This window comes from Lepidochelys kempii, chromosome 2 (genome assembly GCF_965140265.1).
Source record: "Lepidochelys kempii isolate rLepKem1 chromosome 2, rLepKem1.hap2, whole genome shotgun sequence".
Taxonomy (NCBI): domain Eukaryota; kingdom Metazoa; phylum Chordata; order Testudines; family Cheloniidae; genus Lepidochelys; species Lepidochelys kempii.
Genome location: NC_133257.1, coordinates 158,832,138 through 158,857,657, shown reverse-complemented (window position 1 = coordinate 158,857,657; position 25,520 = coordinate 158,832,138). Strand labels below are relative to the sequence as shown.

The 25,520-nt window shown below is 44.0% G+C and overlaps 1 protein-coding gene across 5 annotated transcripts in view; it reads right to left on the bottom strand.

The window, feature by feature from the left end:
- Window positions 1-25,520, bottom strand: part of PLEKHG4B (pleckstrin homology and RhoGEF domain containing G4B) — a 200,442-nt gene that overhangs the window by 125,055 nt on the left and 49,867 nt on the right. For 3 of the 5 annotated variants that reach the window (XM_073332600.1, XM_073332599.1, XM_073332601.1), the window contains exon 1: window positions 6,864-7,140. In XM_073332600.1, the coding sequence (XP_073188701.1) occupies window positions 6,864-6,920 (57 nt within the window). In that variant the 5' untranslated portion in view covers window positions 6,921-7,140. Of the gene's footprint in view, window positions 1-6,863; window positions 7,141-25,520 lie in introns of those variants that run through there. The other 2 variants (XM_073332597.1, XM_073332598.1) reach the window with 1 other exon arrangement.

The following is a 25,520-nucleotide window of genomic DNA, read 5'->3' as shown; positions in this document are numbered from 1 at the left end:
TGAAGTTTGCCCATAACTAAAACTCTTATTTATGCCAATAATTAAACGGAGGAGGCGAACTTCAACACACAAAACAAATGGGCAAAGCAGATGCAGTCCCAACTATACAGATTGTTGTGGCTGTGTTGTCTCTTCAATAGAAGAAAAGGTTGAATGACCATAAAGTGCCAAGAAAAAAGAATCATTTTGGCCAGCTTTTGCTTTTAAAGGAAACACCTGGACATGTTGGACATTACTTCAGTCTGTGTAATGAACAATACAAGCTTAAATAAGACCGCAAGAATTACATTTAAATATTATTTTACCACCGTTATCTCATTCAGACTTAAAATGCTGATTCTTAGTTAAGGACTCTCAGCAAGTGCTTGATTCTTCATCTTACAGATAAATTCAATATTAAAATCATTTGAATGGACTCCCAATAGCTTGACTGTCAAAATATATTACAAATTTATTAACTCTGAATACTCTTCAATGACGTTCAGAAAAGTTGTGCTCATCAGAGAGTTACTGTAATAAGAGCACCTACAGCAAGAGAATGCATGGTTCTTAAATTCAGAGGATGAGAGATAGATTGATATGACTTTTTTGGGGGGGCAGGGCAGGGGGTAGAATTAAGAGTAAAATCACTCTTTATTTTCCTCAGTTGTTCTAGCATTTTTCATTGCTCTCATCACTTGGTGTCTGTTAGGGTTTACTGTGTTCTGGCTGCAGACTGAATCTTAGACCTGACAAAACAGAGGTGGTTTTTAATCTCCGAATAGGGATCTTACTCATTCTGAACAAGCAGTCCAAGAGCTTCCCTCCTCATCTATCTGTTCTTAGTTTATTTGTATTACACGATTCACTTAAATCAATTTTTCATCTTACTTATTTTTTATAGATTTATGTAACAAAAAGAAACAGACATAATTTTAAAAATACATTAACAAAATACAAACCTGAAAATATGTACATCCATCAGGCCTCCAACAATACCCATCTTAACTCACAATGAGCAGCATTATCAGGCCCAAAACCCTAGGTAAAAAGACAGGTCTTGAAGCATGCCTTGAAGGTCAACGAATACTGTTTATTCTGGACCAAGGAACAAGTGATCTTCAAAGCTGAGGGCCTCTCATAGAAAATGACCTGCTGGATTTAATTTTTTCTGTAAAATGATCACCTGGCAGATTTAAACTCATGTTCAGTGAGGAAAACTGGATCATCTTTCAAAGGTACAATCCACAATATGCAAGTAACTGGGCCCAAATTTTCAAAATGGTTTCAACCATATCCAACATTTTGAGCGCAAAACATTGGATGTCCTAGTTTCTGTGTGGCACACAAATCTAATTTGAGACTGCTGAGGTGGGGCAAATTTTGCAATGTGGATATGTCTCCACCAGGAGATGGACTGAGACTATCATTTCATGCTACATAGGCCAACAGACCATCATCAGACAGTAATAGTTTTCAGTCATTACTGAGCTAGACAGGGCTCCTGTAAGCAACTGAAAGAACTTTAAATCTCTTTTCCAGCTAGCCAGGCCTAAACTTTCAGTGTTGGAATTGAGTAGTGAGGTAAAACATATGGGTGACCATCTTCTGCATATCAAGGTGGTTAGAGACACTTAATCAGTAATCCATTGAATTCTGCCTTACCAGAGAAGTGTTGTTACTTCATCTTTATCCATGTGAAAACATCAAAATGGCCCATTCTAGCCCAAATGACCCAAACCCGTTGAGACTGCCAAGAAGGTGCGAACATACCATCATCTCCCACTCCCGCCAATTCTATGGAAGACATATTTTTCTGTATTTTGGGCTCCTTGTTTTGGGAGAGGGAGGAATGTGGCAGAACTGGGAGTGAGCGTGGCCTGTGGAGAGCCACTTCCTGCAACATCACCACACCGTAAATCACAGGGATTGCCCAGCATATGAGAAGACTGACAGTGTCAACATTGTCCTTTGCACAGACCATCAATGTGCTATCATGTGGGGTTTCAGCCCAGGTATGGTCAGAAAATCAATAGGAGCACCCCAATGTTGCCATGGGAGAGACCTAGAGAACAACACAGGTGTCTGTATTCATGGCCTGGGCCTCTGCAATGGCTACAAGATCTTCAAGATTTCTCTGCTTGGGACCTCTGACAGTTTAGAGAACACACAAAGCCACTCTCCATTTTCCTCTTGTGCTCTTTCAACAGAATTAGGTTTACAGGAATCTTGGCAAGAGGAAGATTCCAAATGTTGGCCCCTGTAGTGGGTATGAAGGAAAAAGAATAGTGGTATTTGGAAACACACACACAAAAATGTGAATTGTTATTTACAGTTTCTACACTTTTTGGCTGCTCTGTTACTGAAAATACTAAATACCACTTTGAGTGCAACATATACAAGTAATTTTATTTCCAGCTATCAAATGCCAAATGTTAAAAAAGCTTAGAGGTCTTCAAAAGACAATTTTATTTCTTGCACCTTAAGGCCAGCCATGCTAAATGACAACTCCTTTGCAAAGCCAGCCCTTCTAATCAATGGTTTTAACATTTAATGTAGTTCTGTCTGGAGGCAAAATAAAGGTTTAAAAAAAAAAAAGTCAGATGGTCTCTGGCCACGGCAATTATCTCCTATTAGGAGAGGCAAGGTGGGTAAGATAATATCTTTTATTGGGCCAACTTCTCTTGCCAACAAAAGTTGCTCCAATAAAAGATATTACCTCAGCAACCTTGCCTCATTAAAATACATTAATTTTAAAAATATATTTATAGTCTACCAAGAACTCTTCTATGTCATCAAAGTGAGAATCCTGAAAATAGTATCCCCTGTATTTATCTCAATTGTTTGAAGTTCAACTAATTGAAACTTGAACAATAGCACTTCTACAACTGTTTCCAATGGAGTCTCAAAGCACAGCACAAATGTTAACTGATTAATATCACAATACCCAGAGTAAGTTTTGTTAACCCCATTTTACAGATAAGGAAACTGAGGCCCAGAGAGGATAGTGATTTACCCAGGGTCACACCGTCCTAACTAATTTAAGTATTACCCTATAGTATGTATGTGTGTGAAAGGCATTCATTAGGTGGTCTATAGACTATATTTACTATCTGTGGTGTCAAATCTAAATGGCTATATTCTGGCCAGCTCTGTCTAGGCAGGCAGTGGGGACATGAGGGATGGTGCAAGCACCTCTCCCCTCTTCCTGCTGGAGCTGCTTGCAATCATACTTTTTCCCTTCCCTGAACAAAATGGCTGCTTGAGCCTGGGGCCAAAGTGGAGCCAGCCTCCACAAAGAGACAGGGAGGGGCGAGGGCAGAATCTGATGCCATGTCTATATTAGCACTTATGTCGGCAAAACATTTGTCACTCAAGGGGTCTGAAAAACAAACCAAAAAACCATCCCAGAACGACACACATTTTGCCAGCATAAGTGCTCGTGTGTAGTGCGCTATGGCAGCGGGAAATGCTCTCCCACCGCCACAGCTACCGCCACTCATTGAGCTGGTTTTATTATGTCGACGGGAGATCTCTCTTGTGTCAGCACAAGGCGGCTACATGAGTGCTTTTACAGAGGCACAGCTATATAGGTACAGCTGTGCCACTGTAAGACTGTAAATGTAGATATAGCCTGAGTATAAACCAGTGGTTCTCAAACCGCATGCAGCCCGATTAGCACACAGCTGTGGCCCAGCTCAGCTGTGTGCTGAGCTGCTCAGTGGGGGCGGGGCTGCCAGTCTGGGGTCCGGGGCTCCTGGCCAGCCCCGCGGGGTCAGGAGCCCAGGACAGCCGTGTGGTAGGGGTCTGTAGCGGGGTCCAGGGCAGCTGGCCAGGGTCCAACATCAGGCTCTGGGTTGCCGCTGCCCTGCCACCTAGCCCCTGCAGTCCAGGTAACACATTGTGGGCTGCATATGCTTCCCACAATGTGTAATAAGTTGAGAACCATGGGAATACACCCTTTACACTGGCCAGGTGATCCAGTACAGTGCAGAGGAACAAACACTGAAGCCTTTCAAAGAGCCAAATGCTGCTCTCATTTACACTGCAATAAATCTGGAGTAATTCCATTTAAGTCAAAAAGTTACTTCAGATTTACACTGGTGTAAAAGAAACAGAACAGTTTGCCAAAAAAGTATAGCACAGGCTGCCCAGACAATACATTCCCAGGTGCTCCTTGATACACTGTGCCTACCTCAGAGGTCCCAGGCCCCCAAGAACAGCCACACTGGAACTTTGTCGGGAAATCTTTTGCCATTCAGGGATGTTAAAAAACCACACACCCTGAACGACAAAAGTTTTCCCGACAAAAGTCCTGGTGTGAACAGCGCTTTGTTCGTGGGAGCACTCTCCTACAAAGCTGCTGCCATTCATTGAGGGTGGAACTTTTTTTTTTTTGGTCAGCGGGACAGCTCTGTCCTGCTGATTAACAGCAGCTACACCCTGCACCTTTAGCAATAGGTGTGTCGCTAAAAGTTGGGTAGTGTAGACAAAGCCTTACAGTCCAAATTTATCCCGAAGAGTTAATCATGATGCTATAATTTTTGCTGGCAATTAAATAATTTGCGAACCTTTAAAACAGACAGAGCAGTTTAATCTTGAGATCATACTTGCCAAAGGAAAGGTCCCCTGAGCCAAAAGAAATACAAAGTTTGATTTCTGCTTTGTTCTTTAAAAAAACCAAAACAAAACACTAGAATACATTTTGGCACATTCAAATCCTTAAAAAAAAAAAAGAATGGCTAAAGATAAAGCCTACATTTTAAATAATTTTTTTTAAAATATACACATTTTGAACGTTTGCTTTATCATTTTACCATATTATATGCACAAGTAAATTAAATATCTGAAAATATCTATTCAAGGTACAGTATTGCTAGCAGTATCAGTTTCAAGAAACCAAAATATAATTATTTAAAAGATAAAATTAGATTTAGATCTTCTGTCCTTTGTTTGACCTACCTAATCTTACTGTTAAGGGAGGACAAAGGTTACTTTTCTTGGCGCAGAAGCAGCAAAAATAGAACTCCATTTCATATCAAAATCTTAATCGTACTTGCAAACATCCACTCACTACACAATGGTATCTAAAGGACTGTAGATCATTGGGCAATAGGAACAAAGTTGTGCCCACCTGTTGATTCAAGCCCAAAGTCAAATGAGCTGTTAATTATTTTTGTCTTGTCTGACCTCCTTTAAGCTCAACAAAAAATAAAAAAAGGAGGACTTGTGGCACCTTAGAGACTAACCAATTTATTAGAGCATAAGCTTTCGTGAGCTACAGCTCACTTCCTCAGATGCATAAATAACTAACACGGCTGTTACTCTGAAACCTGTCATTAAACAAAAAATAAAGTATTCAGTAGCTACTTCAAGCAAAATGAGTATTAACTGTTGTGTCACATACAGAAAGTGCTAAACCAAATTTTTAACCAGATGCACAAAGACTAAAACCATTGGACTATAAAGTGCTAGTCTGAATGCATTTCTTACTTTGGGAGACAATAATAGATTGACATATCAAGCTGAAGAACTGTTATCTCTTTCATTGTGTACCTGACTGAGGTCAAAGCTGCTGAACTTTGCTGTGACCCATTGGAAACATTCCACATATGCTTTAAAATCCTAATGTATCGAACATTTGGCTAGTGTATAAAAAAAGCATATGATTCAGAAACTGGTGGATTTTTCCATATAGCGTTATATAACAAGAAAAATACACATTGGGTCTGATGGTGAGAGAACTTACTAACTTAGTGGGTTCCTTCCAACAAATGTTGACTGTGAATTTTAATTTGGTTTCAGCTTTACAGCTTAAGCAGTAATACAGCATCACAGTAAGTGATAAACAATGAACATTTATAGTGGTAATTGTGCTTTGATATAATCGTAATCAGCTAACACTAGGCAAATTATGTATGAATAGAACTTATTACAAAGCATCCTCATGAGACAAATATTGCAATGCATATATCTGTACTACAAATGCTCACAAGTCCCAAACCTACTGATATATATTTTCAACTTCCCTTTTAGAACATACAAAATGTTTCTATCCTAAGAACATTATCATTATTTCTAAACGAATATTACTTCAGATATTATCTTGATTAACACATCTGATTTATAAGCTTTAAAATCATGAAGTTTCCCCTCTCTGTAATTGCAAATCTTTTAATGCACTTTTATTCTGAATTAACTACATCAAACTATCAAGTGTGATTTGAAGTATTGCTGAGTAGTAGAAGTAGACTTGCCAAATGGAACACACTCAATTTAATTTTCTCAGTAAAAGCTGAATCAGACAAGTCAACACATTTTAACAATTCACATAAAAACACAAAGCAGCTTCTGTCACTTTTATCTGAAACTGAAAAGATTGTTTTGTTTTACTAAGCCATGCCCATTCTTTAAGCCAACAGACATTCCTACATATAAGCCACTGCCCATATTCTTAAGGCAATAAATTCCATTTCTCCCACAGTGAGAAGCAGTTTGTTAAGTTCATTTTACACAGTTCTGAGCTGAAGAACAATTTATCACCACTGCCTGAGTTAGCAGATGAGAAAGAGTTAAAATCAGTCTTATTTTCACATATATTGGTTTCTCCCATGTAGCTAACCTCAAAGCACTGAGTTACTCTTTATCCATATGTATATTTCTTTGTCATATATATTCAAAAAGTTTTAGACAGGTTTGTCTACATTTTCCTGATTGCAATGGGAGTGGAAAACTGAACTTGTAAAATATAAAACTTCTGGATTACTTTTCCAAAATAATTAGAAAACTGTTACTGATGTCAATAAACATAACATTTTATTGTAACATACTTTTTATGACTATACACATTATTACTATTCTCACTGTTTCTGTGTTCAACATACCTTTATGCTCAGATAATTATCACCTCTTGTCTTCAGAGCTGTAGCTCGGTGATTCATGTTGACACTTCCTCTGTTCTGAATTCAATGTAAAAAATGATTCCATAAAATCCACTTTGTCAAGACAATGCAAACTGTACAGAAGTCCATGTCATTCTAATAATTTCACTTGACATTTTTTCTAGCTTTCCTTCTCCTCTTTTGCATGTGGTTTTACACACAGTAAATGTTCTCAGGAAGCATTTTTCACTGCCACTTGTCAGACCGTGAGAACAGAGAGTGTCCACTTCCAAACAGTACAAGTTGCTCTCCCACTGCTTCATTATGCATGCTGATGTAACTTCCTCCATCAGTCCAAAACAGAGTGCCTCCCTCCAAAAACATGAAACAATAGCTGCTCTCACTTAAGTGCCCTGCAGGAATCCAAAGGATCATCATGCTTCCCTTTTCATATTAAAAACAAAACTCCGCTTCAAGCTGAAATTGCAAACCTTCTCCCATCAGAAAAGGAAGCTTCTCCGACACCTAACCCAAAACAATGGTAAACCTGCAAAAACACCTAGCAACTAATTTGCAAGTTATCTGATTCAAAAACCTAAGAACTAGACTTTGTGTAATAAGAGCCTAGTATTAGAGGCAATTCTATTACCCTGAATCTGAGGACCTCAGGCAGCTAATAGCAATCAAGGTATGAGTATTTTTCATTTCACATTCTCTTCAGATTACAGTGGCTTTAGGCAACTGTTGCTGCTGATGAAAAACACAGATGCACACCTAAATTAGTTAGGGCTGTTCACTTATCAGAAATAAGCTTTAGAAAGGCCTCTTTGAGGATTAAATACTTGCTGCGGTGCTCAAAGGTTTTACTAGTGTGGTGTATCAGAATATCATGTAAAGCATGCAGTGTAATTTTAAAAGCATGTTCTGACTTTTAGGAATAGCTACAAACATCCCTAGAGTCAGTGTTTCATTCTCTATAATCAGCAGTGACTTTATACAAGTAAATGTAGATACTAGTGCTCCTGTTACCATTTTATAGCCCCTTGTGAACTTTTTTAGGGTCTACATATGCAGCTTGCCACTTTTAAAACAAGCACCACTCATCCAAACAATTAAAGGCAATATGACATGACTTTGTATATAAAATAAGAATTACCACATATTTATACCACACATTACAGCAGTTGTGGACAAACAACGGCCTGTGGGACCGTCCTGCCCAGCCCTTGAGTTTCCGGCTGGAGAGACTAGACCCCTACCCCACAGCATCAGCTCGCCATGCTGCCAGCGCTTTGGCCTGCCGCTCCTGCTGGGTAGCACGGTGGTGTGGCTGGCTTTGGCCGGGAGGCAGGGCTGCAAGCTCCTGCTGCTCTGAGCGGCATGATAAGGGGGCTGGATAAGGGGCAGGGGTCCCAGGGAACAGTCAGGGGATAGGGAGCAGTTGGATAGGCATGGGAGTTCTGGAGGCCTGTCGGGGGGGGGGGGGGGGGGGCGTCAGGGGACAGGGAGCAGGGGGGGTTGGATAGGGGGTGGAGTCTCAGGGGGGCAGGATGGGGCAGGGGTTCTGAGGAGAGCAGTCAGGGGGCAGGAAGTGGGAGGGGTGGATAGGGGGTGGGGGCCGGGGCCAGGCTGTTTGGGGCGGCACAGCCTTCCCTACCCAGCCCTCCATACAGTTTCGCAATCCCGATGTGGCCCTCGGGCTAAAAAGTTTGCCCACCCCTGCATTATAGCTACCTCAGGAATACCTTTGGGCCAGATAATGCTCAGCGGTTCTTTGTGGGTTGAGAAAGCAAAGCATTCCCTGTTGAGTCCCAGCACAATAAATATCTGGGCACGATTTCAGTCTAGTGCAGAGACTGCTCCCTGGTGCCCGGGACACTGCAAAAAGAGGATAAGGAAGAGGTGGGACCATGGTCCCATCCCCAATGCAAAGGCCAGGCATGCAGGGGAAAGCAGGCTGCACTCATTGAAGGGCATAGTGGCAGGTGTGCTCCTCCTGCAGGAAGCAGATTTCCTCCTGGATCTTCACTTGGGGCATGCCATTCTGCACCTGCCCCAATATAAGAAAGTGCATAAGAGGCACAATACAACCCCCTATAATTGGCACAGTTTCTAGCAACTTGACTTGATAATGCACCTGCGCAAACACCAGGGAAAGCAGTTGAATTGCTTTGTATAAATCATTTCTGGGCAGGGTTGTTTCCAGAATACACCATCATCAGAGATCAGATGTCAGGTAAATACATGTTAAAAACACACAACTGACAAGTATTTGAATAAGCATTACTCTGCTAATACTTTCGTCTCCTATGCTACATTAATTGCATGCACTTTTAAATTACTGTAATGTAACGGAGATAAATGAGAGGCAGGGAGAGCATAGTTAAACTCACTGCTAAATGGGGCATTGTTAAAACACAGCAACAGTCATTTGGTGAATTTGTGACACTCCAGGTAGCATCCTTAAATCTTACGCACGTAACTGAAGGAAGAACCAACCGTAAATTCTTATGAAGTCAATTTTATAATTCTTTATATACACCCAGCACTTTACAAACACATACAGTAAGATGAGGAGGGGGCGGCTGGGAAGGATCACGGGGCAGGGGCCTGATGGTGATGTCCGGAGGGCCAGGGGTGAGGGGAAAGCAGGGAGCACCCTCTCCCAGGACCCGCTAAAGGAAAGCCCTAGAGGCTGTAAGACTGGCCTCACCTCCTTGAGTATACGCGGCAGGATGTGAGGGGTGGAGAGCCCCATACAGCAGCTGAGCACCAGGGGGTCCAACCAGTTCCTCTGGTTGTAGTCCAGAATGTCTCCAATCCTGGCGGGTACACCTCTGGCGCACCACGGGGGACTCCGCCACCTGCACACTGAGATGCGGGTTGTGTAGCAGGGGCTCCGTGAGGAGGTCCTCCCTTTTGGCAGCCGCCACGGAGACCAGCTTCCAGGTCCTGAGGAGGTCCTAGTAGAAGACAGGCAGCTCAGAGAGCTCTTGTGAAAGATCCATTGGATGGAGGTATAAGGACTGCCAGTCATATCGGAACCCTCAGAGGCGGCGGAGGAAGACATGCGTCAACGCGCTCCACGCCTGACTACCTGCGCCTTAAAGGAGTCTCTGCAGGGCCTTGAGGTAGAAGATGTGGACCTGACTGCAGCCCTAGTATAGACACACAGTACACAGACAGAAGGAGTTTTTCTGTTGATATAGCCTTAGTTAAAATCTGTACAATTTTTGTCTGTAGACAAGGCCTTAGGCTGAAAACTTTTTGGCTCAAGGACTGCCTATTTATTATATGTGCACACAGCTCCTCACATATTGAATCATAGAATATCAGGGTTGGAAGGGACCTCAGGAGGTCATCTACTCCAACCCCCTGCTCAAAGTAGAACCAACACCAACTAAATCATCCCAGCCAGGGCTTTGTCAAACCAGGTCTTAAAAACCTCTAAGGAAGGAGATTCCACCACCTCCCTAGGTAACTCATAGGTGCTTCACCACCCTTCTAGTCAAATTGGATCCTGATTGAGGCCTCTAGGCTCTACCACAATATTAATAATAATAATTTCTGGGATTAAGCCCTTTTTTTTGCCCAAACTTTTATGAAAATGTGAGGTTCAGTTCAGGCACACCCATAAACTGTAACGAGATATTTTAGTGGCTCTGTCCCATTCCTTTAAGTAGATTACCAAAGTGACAGAATCTTTCTTTTTAAAAGTAGGTACAACATAGTATCCATCATTACATTTTGTGTAGAAAGTTACCTGGAAACTGCCATTTTGTTCTTCAGTTCCCCCTCTGTGATCCCACAGCACAGTAACCTGGTCCTTCTAGACCAGCAGTTCTCAAACTGTGGTTCAGGACTCCAAAGTGAGTCACAACCCCGTTTTAATGGGGTCGCCAGCAGTGTTCTCTCTAATTTTTTATGTCCATGTGCGGAATGAATTTTGTTATGTGCACCAAAATGGAGGCTGTGTGTGACACATCACCTCCATATTGGTGCACATAACAAAATTCATGTGGTGGGGGTGGGGCTGAGGGATTTGGAGTGTGGGAGGAGGCTCAGGGCTGGGGCAGAGAGTTGGGGTGTGGGGGGGGATGAGGGCTCTGGCAAGGGGTATTGACTCTGAGGTGGGGCCAGGAATGAGGGGTTTGGGGGTGTGGGAGGGGGCTCAGGGCTGGGGCGGGGTGTGTGGGCTCTGGGGTGGGGCCAGGGATGAGGGGTTTGGGGGTGCAGGCTGCCCTGGGGCTGCAGCAGGGAGAAAGGACCCCCCCCCGCCCTCTTTCACCATTGCAGCCCTGAGCCCCTGCGTGGGGCTTAATAGTCAGCTGTGTGGCCGCGAAGTTTAGAGGGAACTTAGGTCACAAGGGCTGGCTTTAAACTTGCTGGGGCCCAGGGCCAAAACCTGACCCCAAATCTGAGCCCAGGTGGTAGGGCTCAGGTTACAGGCCCCCCTGCCCAGAGCCCTCATGGCCCCAGCTCCGCCCCACACCCCCGCTCAGGGCGGTGGGGCTCAGCTGGACTCCTTTCTGGGGTCATATAGTAATTTTTTTTTTGTCAGAAAGGGGTCACGGTGCAATGAAGTTTGAGAACCCCTGGTCTAGACACACTGGTTCATTTGCACAAGACTGATGCAAGGTACTCACCTTGAAGTGCTAAGTGCAATTCCTAATGCTCCCAGGACCCCGTCTCAGCTAGCCCAAGGAGCAAAACTGCTGAGCTCAGGACTTGCACTTTAATCCTCTTGAAGGCAGCACGATGTGCTGCTCTCAGGCCTTAGATTAACCTAACTACATCACTCCAAAAATTCAGACCCCATCGTGCTGAAGTTAAGTCAACCTAACCCCTGGTTTAAATGCAGCTAGGCCAATGGAAGAATTATTCTGTTGACTAGCTACCGCCACTCAGGGAGGTGGGTACCTACATCTGTGGAAAAATCCCTCCTGTCAATGTAGAAAGCAATGTACGCTACAGCATTACAGTAGCATAGCTGCAGCAGTGCAGCTCTGCCAGTCTAGCACTAGTAGTGCAGACATAGCTTGAGACTGCCTGGGCCTACTTTTTAGAACTCAAGTACCTCCACTATTTTAAAAAAAAAAAAAAATTTAATTTAATTTAATTTAGTTAATTGCAAAATGTCACTATAAAAATATAGGTGCCTTTTAGTGGCAGACACGTCAATAAAGAAATCAGAATAAACAGCCCCCCCCCATACTTGAAATTTAAAATGGGCAAATTACATTTTTAATTCAAACAAAATGCTCATTAGGGAGATACCTTGCATTTCGCCTTTTAGCTAGGAGCACATTTGCTAAAATAAGTTATAAACCCGTGAAAATATGATGTTGCGATTATATTTAAAAAGCCCTAGAAGAGGCTATTATACGAGGAGGAGTAGCAATCCCTACATTATGGTGGACTCATACTTTTCATTAAATATTTCTCATTATAAAAGATGTCCAACTTTTTTTGTGTTTTTGAATGGCTCTAATGCCTCCCTGATTTGCAACAGGGCTTTGAAATTTAGTAGGAAAATAGTTCAGGGTTTAGAGAGGGGTTTTTTGCTATCCCCATAAAAATCCATTAGTCTCTGACTGATTTATAAATTGTTGAGAATTACCATTTGCAGTCAGCATTGTGCTTCATAGCACTCACTAGAGGCTTGCTGATAGAATCATTCAACATTCCCACTTGCAGTGAACATGCTCTTCTGTGCCTCTTTTCGATATTCCACACAAAACAGAACCTCTGGATGGTACACAGGCAACAATGGATCACCATCCTTTTCTCTGTCAAAATACCCTTTGGTGTAGGGAAAGTGCCTTGGGTGGGAAACCAGGAAACCAACAGACTCTATTAATAGCTCTGTGTTCTTCACAACTCTTATTAGGGAGCAATCACCTTTCTATATGGGGCATTCAATATGTACTATAACATTGGGTTAATTCACTGAAAATAAACTTCTTGCCATTCACCTTTGACCACAATTTAAAAATCTGTCTTTTTATTGTGTTTATTGAGCACCTAGCACAACGGGGTACTGATCCATGACCAGGACTTCTAGGCACTAAGGCAATACAAATGATAAATAATAACAAATTACCAAAAATATCTAAGTAAACTAGGTCTACAACTCCTGAGTGTAGACAGAGCATGGAATAACTCCTCTAGAAAAGGAGTTCACTTAAAAATATATATGCTCAGCTGCTTAGATAATTTTTTCACTAAAATAATAGAAATAAGGCCCTAGTTAACTTGCGATATTGCAGAAACCGCAGATTCCACAATATTAGGCTTCCACCACAATTTTGACAGCAGGAGCCCCCTGCCTTCAGCCCTGAGCTGCTGACAGCGGAAAATCATGTTAAGTAATAATGGATTTTATTACCACAAATAATAAGGTCCATTGTTACTTTTCTGCAATTTTCCATAGCTCGTCGGCAACTCAGCTGCAATTTTTTGACAATCATCCTGCAATTCAAGTAGGGCCTTAAATACAAAATAATAAAAAGCTGGCTACAAAACAATACAATTAGGGAACCAAACTATAAGGGTTGAGGTGAAAGAATTTAAGTTAAAGAGCTAATAAAGGTTACCAAACAAGGTCAATGAAGCATGAAGCTTCAGTGAGTTCTGCAGATATCAAGATAAGTTTGGAAAGGCATGGGTGGGAATCAAAGAAACAGACAGGAAGACAAATAGGACAAGCATAATGAATCAGCTGTCATTTCCTAGCCTTCTGTTTCTTGTGCTCAGCTATGCAGCCCTTACTCATGCTGGTAAACTCTAACAGAAATATGCCACTGAGGTCAGTGGAACTAGTTGTGAGAATAGGTGTTCACAAACATAAATAAAGTTTGCACAGTTGGACCCTTGTTTTAGATTCCTGTTGGCTATCATCTATAAATCTAATTTTAGAGTGGAATGAAATCTGTGTGGAGATTTGGCCTGTTTTTACATCTTTTGTTACCACTAGGATTGCAGTTAATCTTTCCCGCTCCCCGCTGGCAGCCAGTGCTGCTACTACAATTTTCTCCCTAAAATCCTGCAGAACACATTACACTAATTCCTCATTAAACAGATGTACATTTTCCATCTCTCGTCGTAAAACAGCATATCTATGTGTCATAATCAGTTTTACTATAGTGTATCAATCCCACCTTACTGTGTACTTTCACTAGTATTAGTCTGCTGCATGTAACCCTAATGTCTCAAATCCCAGACTTCTCCAAAAACCTTATCCACCTGCCTTTAAATGAATTTGTTGCTCATAAGAGATGCTCACTGGAACCTAAAGTCCTGTGTTTAGCCATGGATCAGTTGAAGCCTATGTAGTGGCCACGCAAGCTCCTCCACTCCTACGCAGTATCTTGGTCTACAACTGGATATTAAGTTGTGCTTGTAGATATAGGTCGGGGAGGGTAAACTACAGCCCGTGGGCCACATCCGGCCTGCCAGCAGTTTTGAGCCGGCCCTCGAGCTCCCGCTGGGGCTTGCCCCACTCCAGCACTCAAGCTGGGGCGCAGGGTTGGGGGCTGCTCCATGCGGCTCCCAGAAGCGGCAGCACAGCCCCCCTCCAGTGCTCCAACTGGGAACCGGGGTAGGGGGCCACTCCACGCGGCTCCCAGAAGCAGTGGCATGGTCCCGCTCCAGTGCCCCAGAGAGAGCTGCAGGGGCAGTGTCTGCGGACAGGGCAGTGTGCAGAGCCACATGGCCGCGCCTCCGCGCAGGAGTTGGAGAAGGGGCATGCCGCTGCTTCCGGGAGCCACTTGAGGTAAGCGCCGCCCGGAGCCTGCACTCCTGAGCCTTTCCCCACACCCCAACCATGATCCCCCTCCCACCCTCCAAACCCCTCGATCCCAGCCCGGAGTACCCTCCTGCACCCCAAACCCCTCACCCTAGCCCCACCCCAGAGCCCACACCCCAGCCAGAGCCTGCACCCCTTCCCGCACCCCAACCCCTGCCCCAGCCATGATCCCCCTCCCACCCTCCAAACCCCTCGGTCCCAGCACAGAGCAGCCTCCTACACCCCAGACTCCTCATCCCCAGCCTCACCCCAGACCCCGCACCCCAGCCAGAGCCCTCACCCTCCCGCCCCCACATCCCACTCCCCAGCCCAGAGCCCCCTCCCGCAACCTAAACTCCTCATTTCTGGCCTCACCCTGGAGCCTGCACCCTCAACAACAGCCCTCACCCCTCCCGCACCCCAACCCCAATTTTCTGAGCATTCATGGCCCGCCATACAATCTCTATTCCCAGATGTGGCCCTTGGGCCAAAAGGTTTGCCACCCCTGATATAGATACATACTAGTGCCCGCTACTGGATGAAATACATCAGATCTGCTCAACGGTTACAGAACCCAACCCTGAAAATACTAATAGGAGTAATGCTTAGTCCCATGAGTAGTCAGGAGACACTTACAACCAGTGGTAAGTGCTTGCAGGATCAAGATCTTAGTTTGTCAATATCTCCCCCTCTAGTGTCTGGAAGCAGACCTGAAAGAAGATCTAAGTACTACTACTACCACCAATTAATGATGGTTCTCCTTTAACTCAAGCTTCCTTGCCTGTAGATGTAAAGTTTGTAAATTCCATTCCCCATCTAATATATTAGCTGTAATTGTGATATCTCTATATGTATAAAAAGTGACAGATTGTAATTCATTCAATCCTTGACATAAAAACTTAATTTAGTGGTGGAGATGCTTGGAATAGAATAGTCAGAGTTTAATACAGTGCTCTATGTCCCACAGGTCAGTAAATAGCCTGTTTTCAACTCCTTACAGAAATGTTTCAGGCAGCAGTAACAAGAAAATCGTCAGGAGACAATCCTAGACAGGAACCATTTCTCCTTATCCTCCGTTTTCTCTTCCTAGTATATTGTACAGTAGAAACCAATGTATGGAATAACTCGGTGGCTAAATACTAGCACACTTTAAAAATCTAATCATTTTAATTGGTCATAAAAATTGACAGAATACTTGATGTTGAGTATTTTTAGTTGCACAGGCTTTAGTATGAGGTGTTTTTCTACGTCAATGAAATATTTTTAAAATTCCTTTTTCAGATTAGACAGATATCAATGATCAGCTTTACAAAAACACTTCATCAAAAGGCCTAATGTTCCAGTAATCTTTTACTAAGAATTTTTGCTCTGAATGAGTCTTCTCTGGTATTGATGGTTTGACCCAGAACTAACCTTCAGTTCATAGGTCACTTAGCATGTATGGGCTTAGAATTTGCTCTAGGTACACAGCTTTGTCTTTCTGCCATTTCTTTTCACAAAGAACAACAGTTTTGACTGTGAAGGAAAATTCTTGTGTGTCGTGTTATCTGATATGGTTGTTAAAATACAAGTACTACACTTTTGCCATTAAGATGGGACTGAGTTTACAAAAAAAACCCACCATACTGATTCCAAATGAAAAGAGGCTTACAAAAAGGTATGGAGTAATGGAATATAAGTAATAGTCAAAATTGGCATTTATGAAGAGTTTAGTTTTATTGATAACTCTAACCACTTAAAACCTTTAGTACATTAACTTCCTCAGAGGTATTTAAAGGGATGAAGAATAAACACCAATTAGCAAAAATGCCCTGAAGTGGTTTTTGCTTGTTGACTTTATCTTAGTAGCAGAGTGAATGAAACAATTCAAAACTACTATTTACCCTTAGAACTCACGGGAAACACCTACCTGGTAATCAGAACTATTCCAGTACCAAAAGTCTGAATTTCCATCAGGAAACAGAGGAAAAAGATATTGTGACAAAGTTCCTCCTCTGCCTTGGTGGGTCCTGTGCTTATTGGTGGATTTTCTCGCCTCAGAGGCTCATGGTAGCCCTCAGTTTGGCCCCTTTCACGGCTCAAATCTGCCATTCACTCAGTTAGCCTCATCACTGACCAGCATGGGGAAAGGAAGAACAATCCCCACAGTCTCTGCTGATCCACTTAGTGGATCAGGGAACAGGCCAGAGACCTTCCCCCATGGTGGAACCCACAGTCCAGTTCAACTCCTCCAGTATCAAGTAGGGAGTTGGGGGGATTTGGGGGGAACCTGGGCCCGCCCTCTACTCTGGGTTCCAGCCCAGGGCCCTGTGGATTGCAGTGGTTTACAGTGGCTCCTGTAACAGCTGCGTGACAGCTACAAGTCCCTGGGCTACTTCCCCATGGCCTCCTCCCAACACCTTCTTTATTCTCACCACAGGACCTTCCTCCTGATGTCTGATAATGCTTGTACTTCTCAGTCTTCCAGCAGTATGCCCTCTCACTCTCAGCTTCTTGTGCCTCTTGTTCCCAGTTCCTCACACACACACCACAAACTGAAGTGAGCTCCTTTTTAAACCCAGGTGCCCTGATTAGCCTGCCTTAATTGATTCTAGCAGCTTCTTGATTGGCTGCAGGTGTTATAGATTCATAGAAGGTTAGGGTTGGAAGGGACCTCAGGAGGTCATCTAGTCCAACCCCCTGCTTGAAGCAGGACCAATCCCCAATTTTTGCTCCAGATCCCTAAACGGCCCCCTCAAGGATTGAACTCACAACCCTGGGTTTAGCAGGCCAATGCTCAAACCACTGAGCTATCCCTCCCCCCCAAAACACACAACCCCTGAGTAGAGCAATTCATAGAATATCAGGGTTGAAAGGGACCTCAGGAGGTCATCTAGTCCAACCCCCTGCTCAAAGCAGGACCAATCCCCAATTTTTGTCCTAGATCCCTAAATGGCCCCCTCAGGGATTGAACTCACAACCCTGGGTTTAAGCAGGCCAATGCTCAAACCACTAAGCTATCCCTCCCCCGTAATCAGCCTGTCTGCCTTGTTTCCAGAAAGTTCCTGATTGTTCTGGAACCTTCCCTGTTACCTTACCCAGGGGAAAGGGACTTACTTAACCTGGGGCTAATACATCTGCCTTCTATCACTCTCCTCTAGCCATCTGGCCTGACCATGTCACAATATATAATAAAATACTATGTACTACACACTACCACACCTATGTGACACACAACTCTATTAAGATGTAATATGTAGAGCCAAATAATTCCTCACATTTCACAACATAAAAAAGATGAATGAATAAAGTGCTTCTCGATTAATAGTCTGCAAGCATCCTACTGTGTTTACGACTGTGTTTATTTTCAAATAGCTCAATCTATTTCTAGTTCTTTCCTTTTTGGTTCTGCCATAATAGAGGCAAAGCTATTGTGCTCTGAGACACAATAGTTCACAAATGAGTCAAATGCTCCCCCACTTCTCCACAAAGCAGAATGTTCCGCCCTCCTTGTGAGCTCAAAGAAACCCCTATGAGCAAACACAGTGTGGTTGGGGCTCTGTATTGAATTCAAGTCTATTTATTTAGATTATTTATGTTTACTCACAATAGGAATAATAAACACACATTCAACTGCCCTGGGTGCCATTAAAAGAATGAAAACATACAGCCACAACATGAAGAGTCAATAAAACAATATAATAAACTACTCCTATGCCTCAAACAAACACATTGTTAATCCCACTAAATACTCATTCACGTAAACTTGTCAATCATATCCCAGAGCACTCCTCAGAAACCTTGGAGAAAAGATGCATCACGTTCATCCAGAAGATTTGGTCGACCAGAACTTGGATTCGTAAGAGTTCTCTAACTGAGGGGCCTTCACGTGTCCCTGCAGCAACTCCCACATGCCAGTCAAGAAATTTAAAGAACTCCAGTCAAGAAACTCAGCTGCTCTCAAATGCAGCCATGTAGAACAGAGAGATATGTGGGCTTTTAGTTAGCAAGGTCCAAAACTTTTTAAGCCTTGTAGGTAAAACCACCACCTTATACTCCACTTGGAAGCCTGTGGGCCACCAGTGCAGATCACAGAGCACAAATATCAGGTGTTGCTCCCTGTGTGAAAATCTTTTTAATAAAGCAGTCAGCCACATTCTGCATCAGCTTCAGCTTGTGGGTGGTCTTATGATGCTGCCCCATGTAAGGGGCATTTCAATACTATAACCTTGGGGGTAACAAAAGCATGGATAACCATGAGAAGAAGAAAGAAAAGGAGTACTTGTGGCACCTTAGAGACTAACCAATTTATTTGAGCACGAGCTTTCGTGAGCTACAGCTCACTTCATCGGATGCATACCGTGGAAACTGCAGCAGACTTTATATATACACAGAGAATATGAAACAATACCTCCTCCCACCCCACTGTCCTGCTGGTAATAGCTTATCTAAAGTGATCATCAAGTTGGGCCATTTCCAGCACAAATCCAGGTTTTCTCGCCCTCCACCCCCCACACAAATTCACTCTCCTGCTGGTGATAGCCCATCCAAAGTGACAACACTCCACACAATGTGCATGACAATCAAGTTGGGCCATTTCCTGCACAAATCCAGGTTCTCTCACCCCCCCCCCTCCCAAAAACCACACACACAAACTCACTATCCCGCTGGCAATAGCTCATCCAAAGTGACCACTCTCCCCACAATGCGCATGATAATCAAGGTGGGCCACCCCCAGCACAAATCCAGGCCTTCTCACCCCCCCCCCCACCTCCATACACACACAAACTCACTTTCCTGCTGGCAATAGTTTATCCAAACTGACCACTCTCAAAGTTTAAATCCAAGTTAAACCAGAACATCCGGGGGGGGGGGGTAGAATAGATATGTGGGCACAGTTGGCAACGGGCTTTGTTGCAAGGATAAGTTCCTGGGTTAGTGGCTTCAGGTTGCGGGGCTGTCTAGCCTGAAGCAAATACTCACCAACAACCACATACCACACAACAGAACCACTAACCCAGGAACTTATCCTTGCAACAAAGCCCGTTGCCAACTGTGCCCACATATCTATTCAGGGGACACCATCACAGGGCCTAATAACATCAGCCACACTATCAGAGGCTCGTTCACCTGCACATCCACCAATGTGATATATGCCATCATGTGTCAGCAATGCCCCTCTGCCATTTACATTGGTCAAACTGGACAGTCTCTACGTAAAAGAATAAATGGACACAAATCAGATGTCAAGAATTATAACATTCATAAACCAGTCGGAGAACACTTCAATCTCTCTGGTCATGCAATCACAGACATGAAGGTCGCTATCTTAAAACAAAAAAACTTCAAATCCAGACTCCAGCGAGAAACTGCTGAATTGGAATTCATTTGCAAATTGGATACTATTAATTTAGGCTTAAATAGAGACTGGGAGTGGCTAAGTCATTACGCAAGATAGCCTATTTCCCCTTGTTTTTTCCTACCCCCCCCTCCCCCCGGATGTTCTGGTTTAACTTGGATTTAAACTTTGAGAGTGGTCAGTTTGGATAAGCTATTGCCAGCAGGAAAGTGAGTTTGTGTGTGTATGGAGGTGGGGGGGGGGGGTGAGAAGGCCTGGATTTGTGCTGGGGGTGGCCCACCTTGATTATCATGCGCATTGTGGGGAGAGTGGTCACTTTGGATGAGCTATTGCCAGCAGGATCGTGAGTTTGTGTGTGTGGTTTTTGGGAGGGGGGTGGGGGGGTGAGAGAACCTGGATTTGTGCAGGAAATGGCCCAACTTGATTGTCATGCACATTGTGTGGAGTGTTGTCACTTTGGATGGGCTATCACCAGCAGGAGAGTGAATTTGTGTGGGGGGGTGGAGGGCGAGAAAACCTGGATTTGTGCTGGAAATGGCCCAACTTGATGATCACTTTAGATAAGCTATTACCAGCAGGACAGTGGGGTGGGAGGAGGTATTGTTTCATATTCTCTGTGTGTATATAAAGTCTGCTGCAGTTTCCACGGTATGCATCCGATGAAGTGAGCTGTAGCTCACGAAAGCTCATGCTCAAATAAATTGGTTAGTCTCTAAGGTGCCACAAGTACTCCTTTTCTTTTTGCGAATACAGACTAACACGGCTGTTACTCTGAAACCATGAGAAGAAGGTTCACCTCTGAAAGAAACTGCTCACACTCCTCTCACTAGCTGCAGATAAAAAAGAAATGCTACTAGCCATCACCACTACCTGAGCATTCAGTAGCAACCTGGCATCTAACAAGACTCCTAAGTTGCAACCCTTTTTCACAAATGGGGCCCCTCAAAACATCAGATTTCAGAATTTGTAATATTAACACACAGCTTATATAGTCGATCTCAAGACTTTACAAAGGAGGTCACAATCATGATCTCCATTTTACAGATGGGGAATCCAAGGCACATAGATGGAGTGATTTGCCTAGGGTCACCCAGCAGGCCAGTGGCAGTTCACTCCTTTCACAGCTACTGTTTCAGGCTCTCTGCAGACACAGGGAGAAATCACTGCATCAGTTACATCCAGGTCACATTTACAAGGTGTTCTTTCTACCCGTGACAGCTAGACACATACTGTTTCAAATGAAAGCTGAGCTTCTCGAGTTATTGTACACTTCCAGGAGCTGGAGCCATAGGCATGTGCCTCTAGTGTCTACGCCTTAGTTCAAACAATGGGGGAGGGGGAAACAGCATGGCTCTGCATGACCCTTATCTGGGAAGTGCAAGGGAGGCAAAAGGCTTCCTTGTTCCCTGTCCTGTTCACCTGCGTAAGGACCACCCATGATCTCTCTTTCACTCAGCGGTGGCCATATAAATTCCCACCAATTCTGGTTCTTTCCAGCAATGTGTCAACATTACCATCATCTTACCTGAACTGAGCCTCAGCTAGCAGTCTCCCAACCAGTCTTCAATCTCCTGCAGTCACTGATTCATCTGTTCTATCATATTAAGAGGGTCAGCAGATACTGAAGACAGCACAAACCCTTGTCTTCTTACTAACCCTCCCATCAGCCACATCAAACAGGGGAGGAATCAAAATCAGACCCTGCAGCAATCCAAATATCTGAGGTGTTAGAGCAGCAAACTGCCCTGAGAGAACTCCCTTCTATAAGGAGTAGAGACACTGAAGTGTGACTCAATCCACTCTCTAGCAAGGGACGATAGCCATGTCAACAACACCTTGTGGTCTACAATATCAAAAGTAACTGATAGATCTAAATTAATCAATACAGTTTTTCTTAAAAGAGATCATCAGCAAACACCACTGATGCAGTTTGCCTCACATACATAAATCGAAAACGATATTGGCCAGGATTAGGGAAAGCCCAGGGCACCAGATGCTTCCAGAGTTTCTTCTCCACAATCATCTCAAAAACCTTTACTACAAATGGAAGATCTGATACAGGTTGAGAATTGGCAAGGCTGTTGAGTCAAGAGAGCTTCCTGAGTAGAGCTCTTCTTCAGAGCCTCACCCTCACAAAGGGAGGCACTGACAGTCTCCCCCCAACAATGAGCCCAATTTTCTCTATCACTTTGGTGGTGGATGATTTCAGACCAGAAGAGGGAACATTCAGGAAGCAGCCTCACAACATGAACTCCCATTATCAAATGAGTATGTCACAGCTGCAGTGGGAAAGCCAATGGCTTCATGCCTGGAGTGAGCTACGATGACAAGGGAGCAAGAGGATGGGGCTGACACACCACATGAATGCTCCAGAATTCACAGGCTTGCTACTGGATTTCTAAAGTTATTTGAGCTCCACTGGTCTTGAAGGCTATGACCACTGCCACTCTGGATAGCCAAACACTCTTCCTCTGTTTAAGGAGAATAGCTGAAATTTTCTCTGTGTGAGTAACTGGATCTTATCGCACAGCTCTGGCCCTGCAACTGTGCCCCTGTTGCTCCGTAGTGTAGAAACATCCTGCATCAATGGAAGGGTTTTTTCTGTTCATAGGATCATAGAAATGTAGGGCTGGAAGGGATCTTAAGAAGTCCAGCCCCCTATGCTGAGGCAGGACCAAGTAATCTGACAGATGTTTGTCCAACCTGCTCTAAAAACCTCCAATTATTATTGTTTCAGTGCTTCACAACAGGTTCAGTGCATCCCCAGGCAAAAGTGCAGTGTGGAATCTCAAAGCCAAAAAGTGTTGCTTTGTAAAACTGAGGCTCAGTATATTCTGAGAGGAATGCTTCAACTCCTGGGACAAGACTCAGTTAATCATAGTGAAGAGACTGCAGAGACAATGGTAAGATTCAATTTATAATTGTTTTGTTTAAAAATTGCAGAGCTCTTTGGCTTGTTGTGGCAGGAGGGAAGCCGCAGCTGACTATAGAAGCCTTCTCTTTACTTTCACACATTCCACATTCTTGAGGACATTACAATCGAGAGGTTCCAGAATGGCAAAGAGATTTTATTCCAAGGTGCCAGTGGCAAGCCAGCTGCTTATGCCACAGATGTTTTCAAACTGATGGTGATAGAGTAGCACAAGTATGAGTGGAGTGGACTGGTGACCTATAAGCATGACCTTCCCTGAAATGTGACAACCTATCTTTAGTTCCGACTATGGGAAGAGTGTGAGGCTATCAGAGCCCAGGATTGGGTCAAGATTCATGGGGGAATCTACAGGGTGTGGCATTAGCATCCACATGGATGACTGCCTCTCTATGGCTCTCTAAATGCATCTTCCCAGGGACTACAGTACATGCAAACACACATGAGAACAAGGACTCCCGAAGAACTAAACAGCCATTCCCCACCCATCCCCCAGCACATTTCTGGACTGCATACAAACCCCCAGCCATTCTCTGGACACTGATTTAGTCATCCATGGACTGCATTTAACCTTCCCTTCCCCCTTGCCCTCCAGACAGTTCTCTGTTTTCAGGCAGCTCATTGTATTGTGTTGTGCCCGACACCACGTGGCCCGGCATGCTAAAAGAGAAGGCAATATCAGCTTCTTATTTTAGCCACCTCAGTATGTCTGTAAGAATGTGCGAGAATTTTCCTCGAAAAAAAAATATTTAAATGATTTTTTCACTGTTGTTCATACTTCCCACTCTCCACCAGGTGTCTCCACCAGGGTGCTGGCATGCAAGCCACCATTAGCAGATATACTCTGCTGCCTGTGGCTTGCAATAAATTTTATATTGGGCAATAAACCAGAGGTCCTTCCCATCCCTATATTCAACAGCAGCAGCAAACATGGAACCAGAAACTTACCAGGCTTAGGAGCTATTTCCGCCTCTTGTGTTTCTGATGCTGGTTCCATGGCAGGCAGCTCTTCTAGAGGGGCATCAAAAAGCTCCTCTGAGTTGAGACCTAGAATATGCTAGAGGTGCACTGACAGGAAAGTCTCCTTAGGGCCTGGTTTGAATATAAGAGAGTCACTTTGGCAGCCTCCTCCGGTGCTTGCTGGCTCCTCTCTGGTCCTGTACTGGACGCAGGGTGAGAAGGTTGCCACCAGGTGACCAGGCTGTCCTGAAGGACTAATGGCTCAGTGCAGTTCCCAGTCAAACTCCTCAAAAAAGGAGCAGGATGATGCCGACTTCCCAGAGGTGCAGTTCTCATCCCTAGCTTTCCAGTAGTTGGTCTCGAGTCGCTTAATCCACTCCCTGCACTGGTCATCAGTGAATCCCCAATGCTATCAGCTTCTTCACTGTTAGCTAGTGTACATGGTCATTTCTGGAACTCTTGCTAAAGTTGAACTGTTTGCTCACCTCACACCAGAGATTTACTGAAATCTGCGTGCTTGGCAAAGGACTTCTTCACGTCAGTGGTCATTACAAATGCAGAAGGTCATTCACTCTGCTCACAGCTTAGTGTTCAAAAAAAATGGAAGGGTTAAATGCCAAGCAGCTGTACTTGAACCAGTGGAGTTGCTTCCGTTTCCTGGGAGTCAACTGGTCAGTCTTAGGATGCTGTCCCATGAGATTGTGGGATAGCATTGGGGGACTATTGGGACCAGAGTCAACGGGGTCCAGGCCTAAGTGCATCCACACTGCAAAATGATGAAGTTTGGGCCCAAGCCCCTGCAGAACTCGGATTCCAACCTTCCATCCCTGCAAAGGTCCTGTGGCCCAAGTCTGGGTTAGACAAAATTGCATTTAGAGGGAAAGGTGGTTTGGACCGGAGTCTGAGCCTGGGTTTACACTGCAGTGCAGACATCAACTGTGATTCCAATTAAGTCATCATTTATGGACTAATACTTTCAGTTTTTCCTGTTTATTCCTCATTTGTGTATAGAAATCTAGGACACTGAGCAGATTTCCCCACTGATTTCCCTCTAGTTGCTCCTATGAGCCTATTATAAATTTCAATATCCCCCCTCCACCACCACCATGTATCCCTCTGTTAAGGTTGCCTTTAAAAAAAAAAAAAACACCTTACCTTTGGGCTTTTGTTATCTGCCCCATTTAAACCTAATCTAAAGCCCACCTCACTAGCTTGGCAAGTTGGTGAGTGAAGAGGCTCTTCCCTTTGGTCAGGTGGATCCCATCTTTTCCCAGCAAACTTTGGTGGCAAGCATTATATAAAATACATGACTGAACAGATGTGATGAGGATTAGATTAAGCACTTTTCCCCCATACATGCCCCCCCCCCCCCACCCCCAAGGAAGGTTGCCTTTGGCATCATAAATCCGAGAGAAAGGAATGCTCAGTGTTCCTCCACATGTTAAGGACAAATCAACTTTCAAAGATAAAATAAAAGCTGTAGGCTCCAACTCCCCACAGGGAAAAAAAATGTACTGTCCTGCCATAGAGGAAACCAGGAACAGTTCTCTTCAATGTCTGAATTCAGTGTGGGAAGGAATTCCAAATAGAGTTGTGCATATAACCAAGTGTTCATTTTGGTAGCCAAACTTGCAGAGGAGAAGAGGG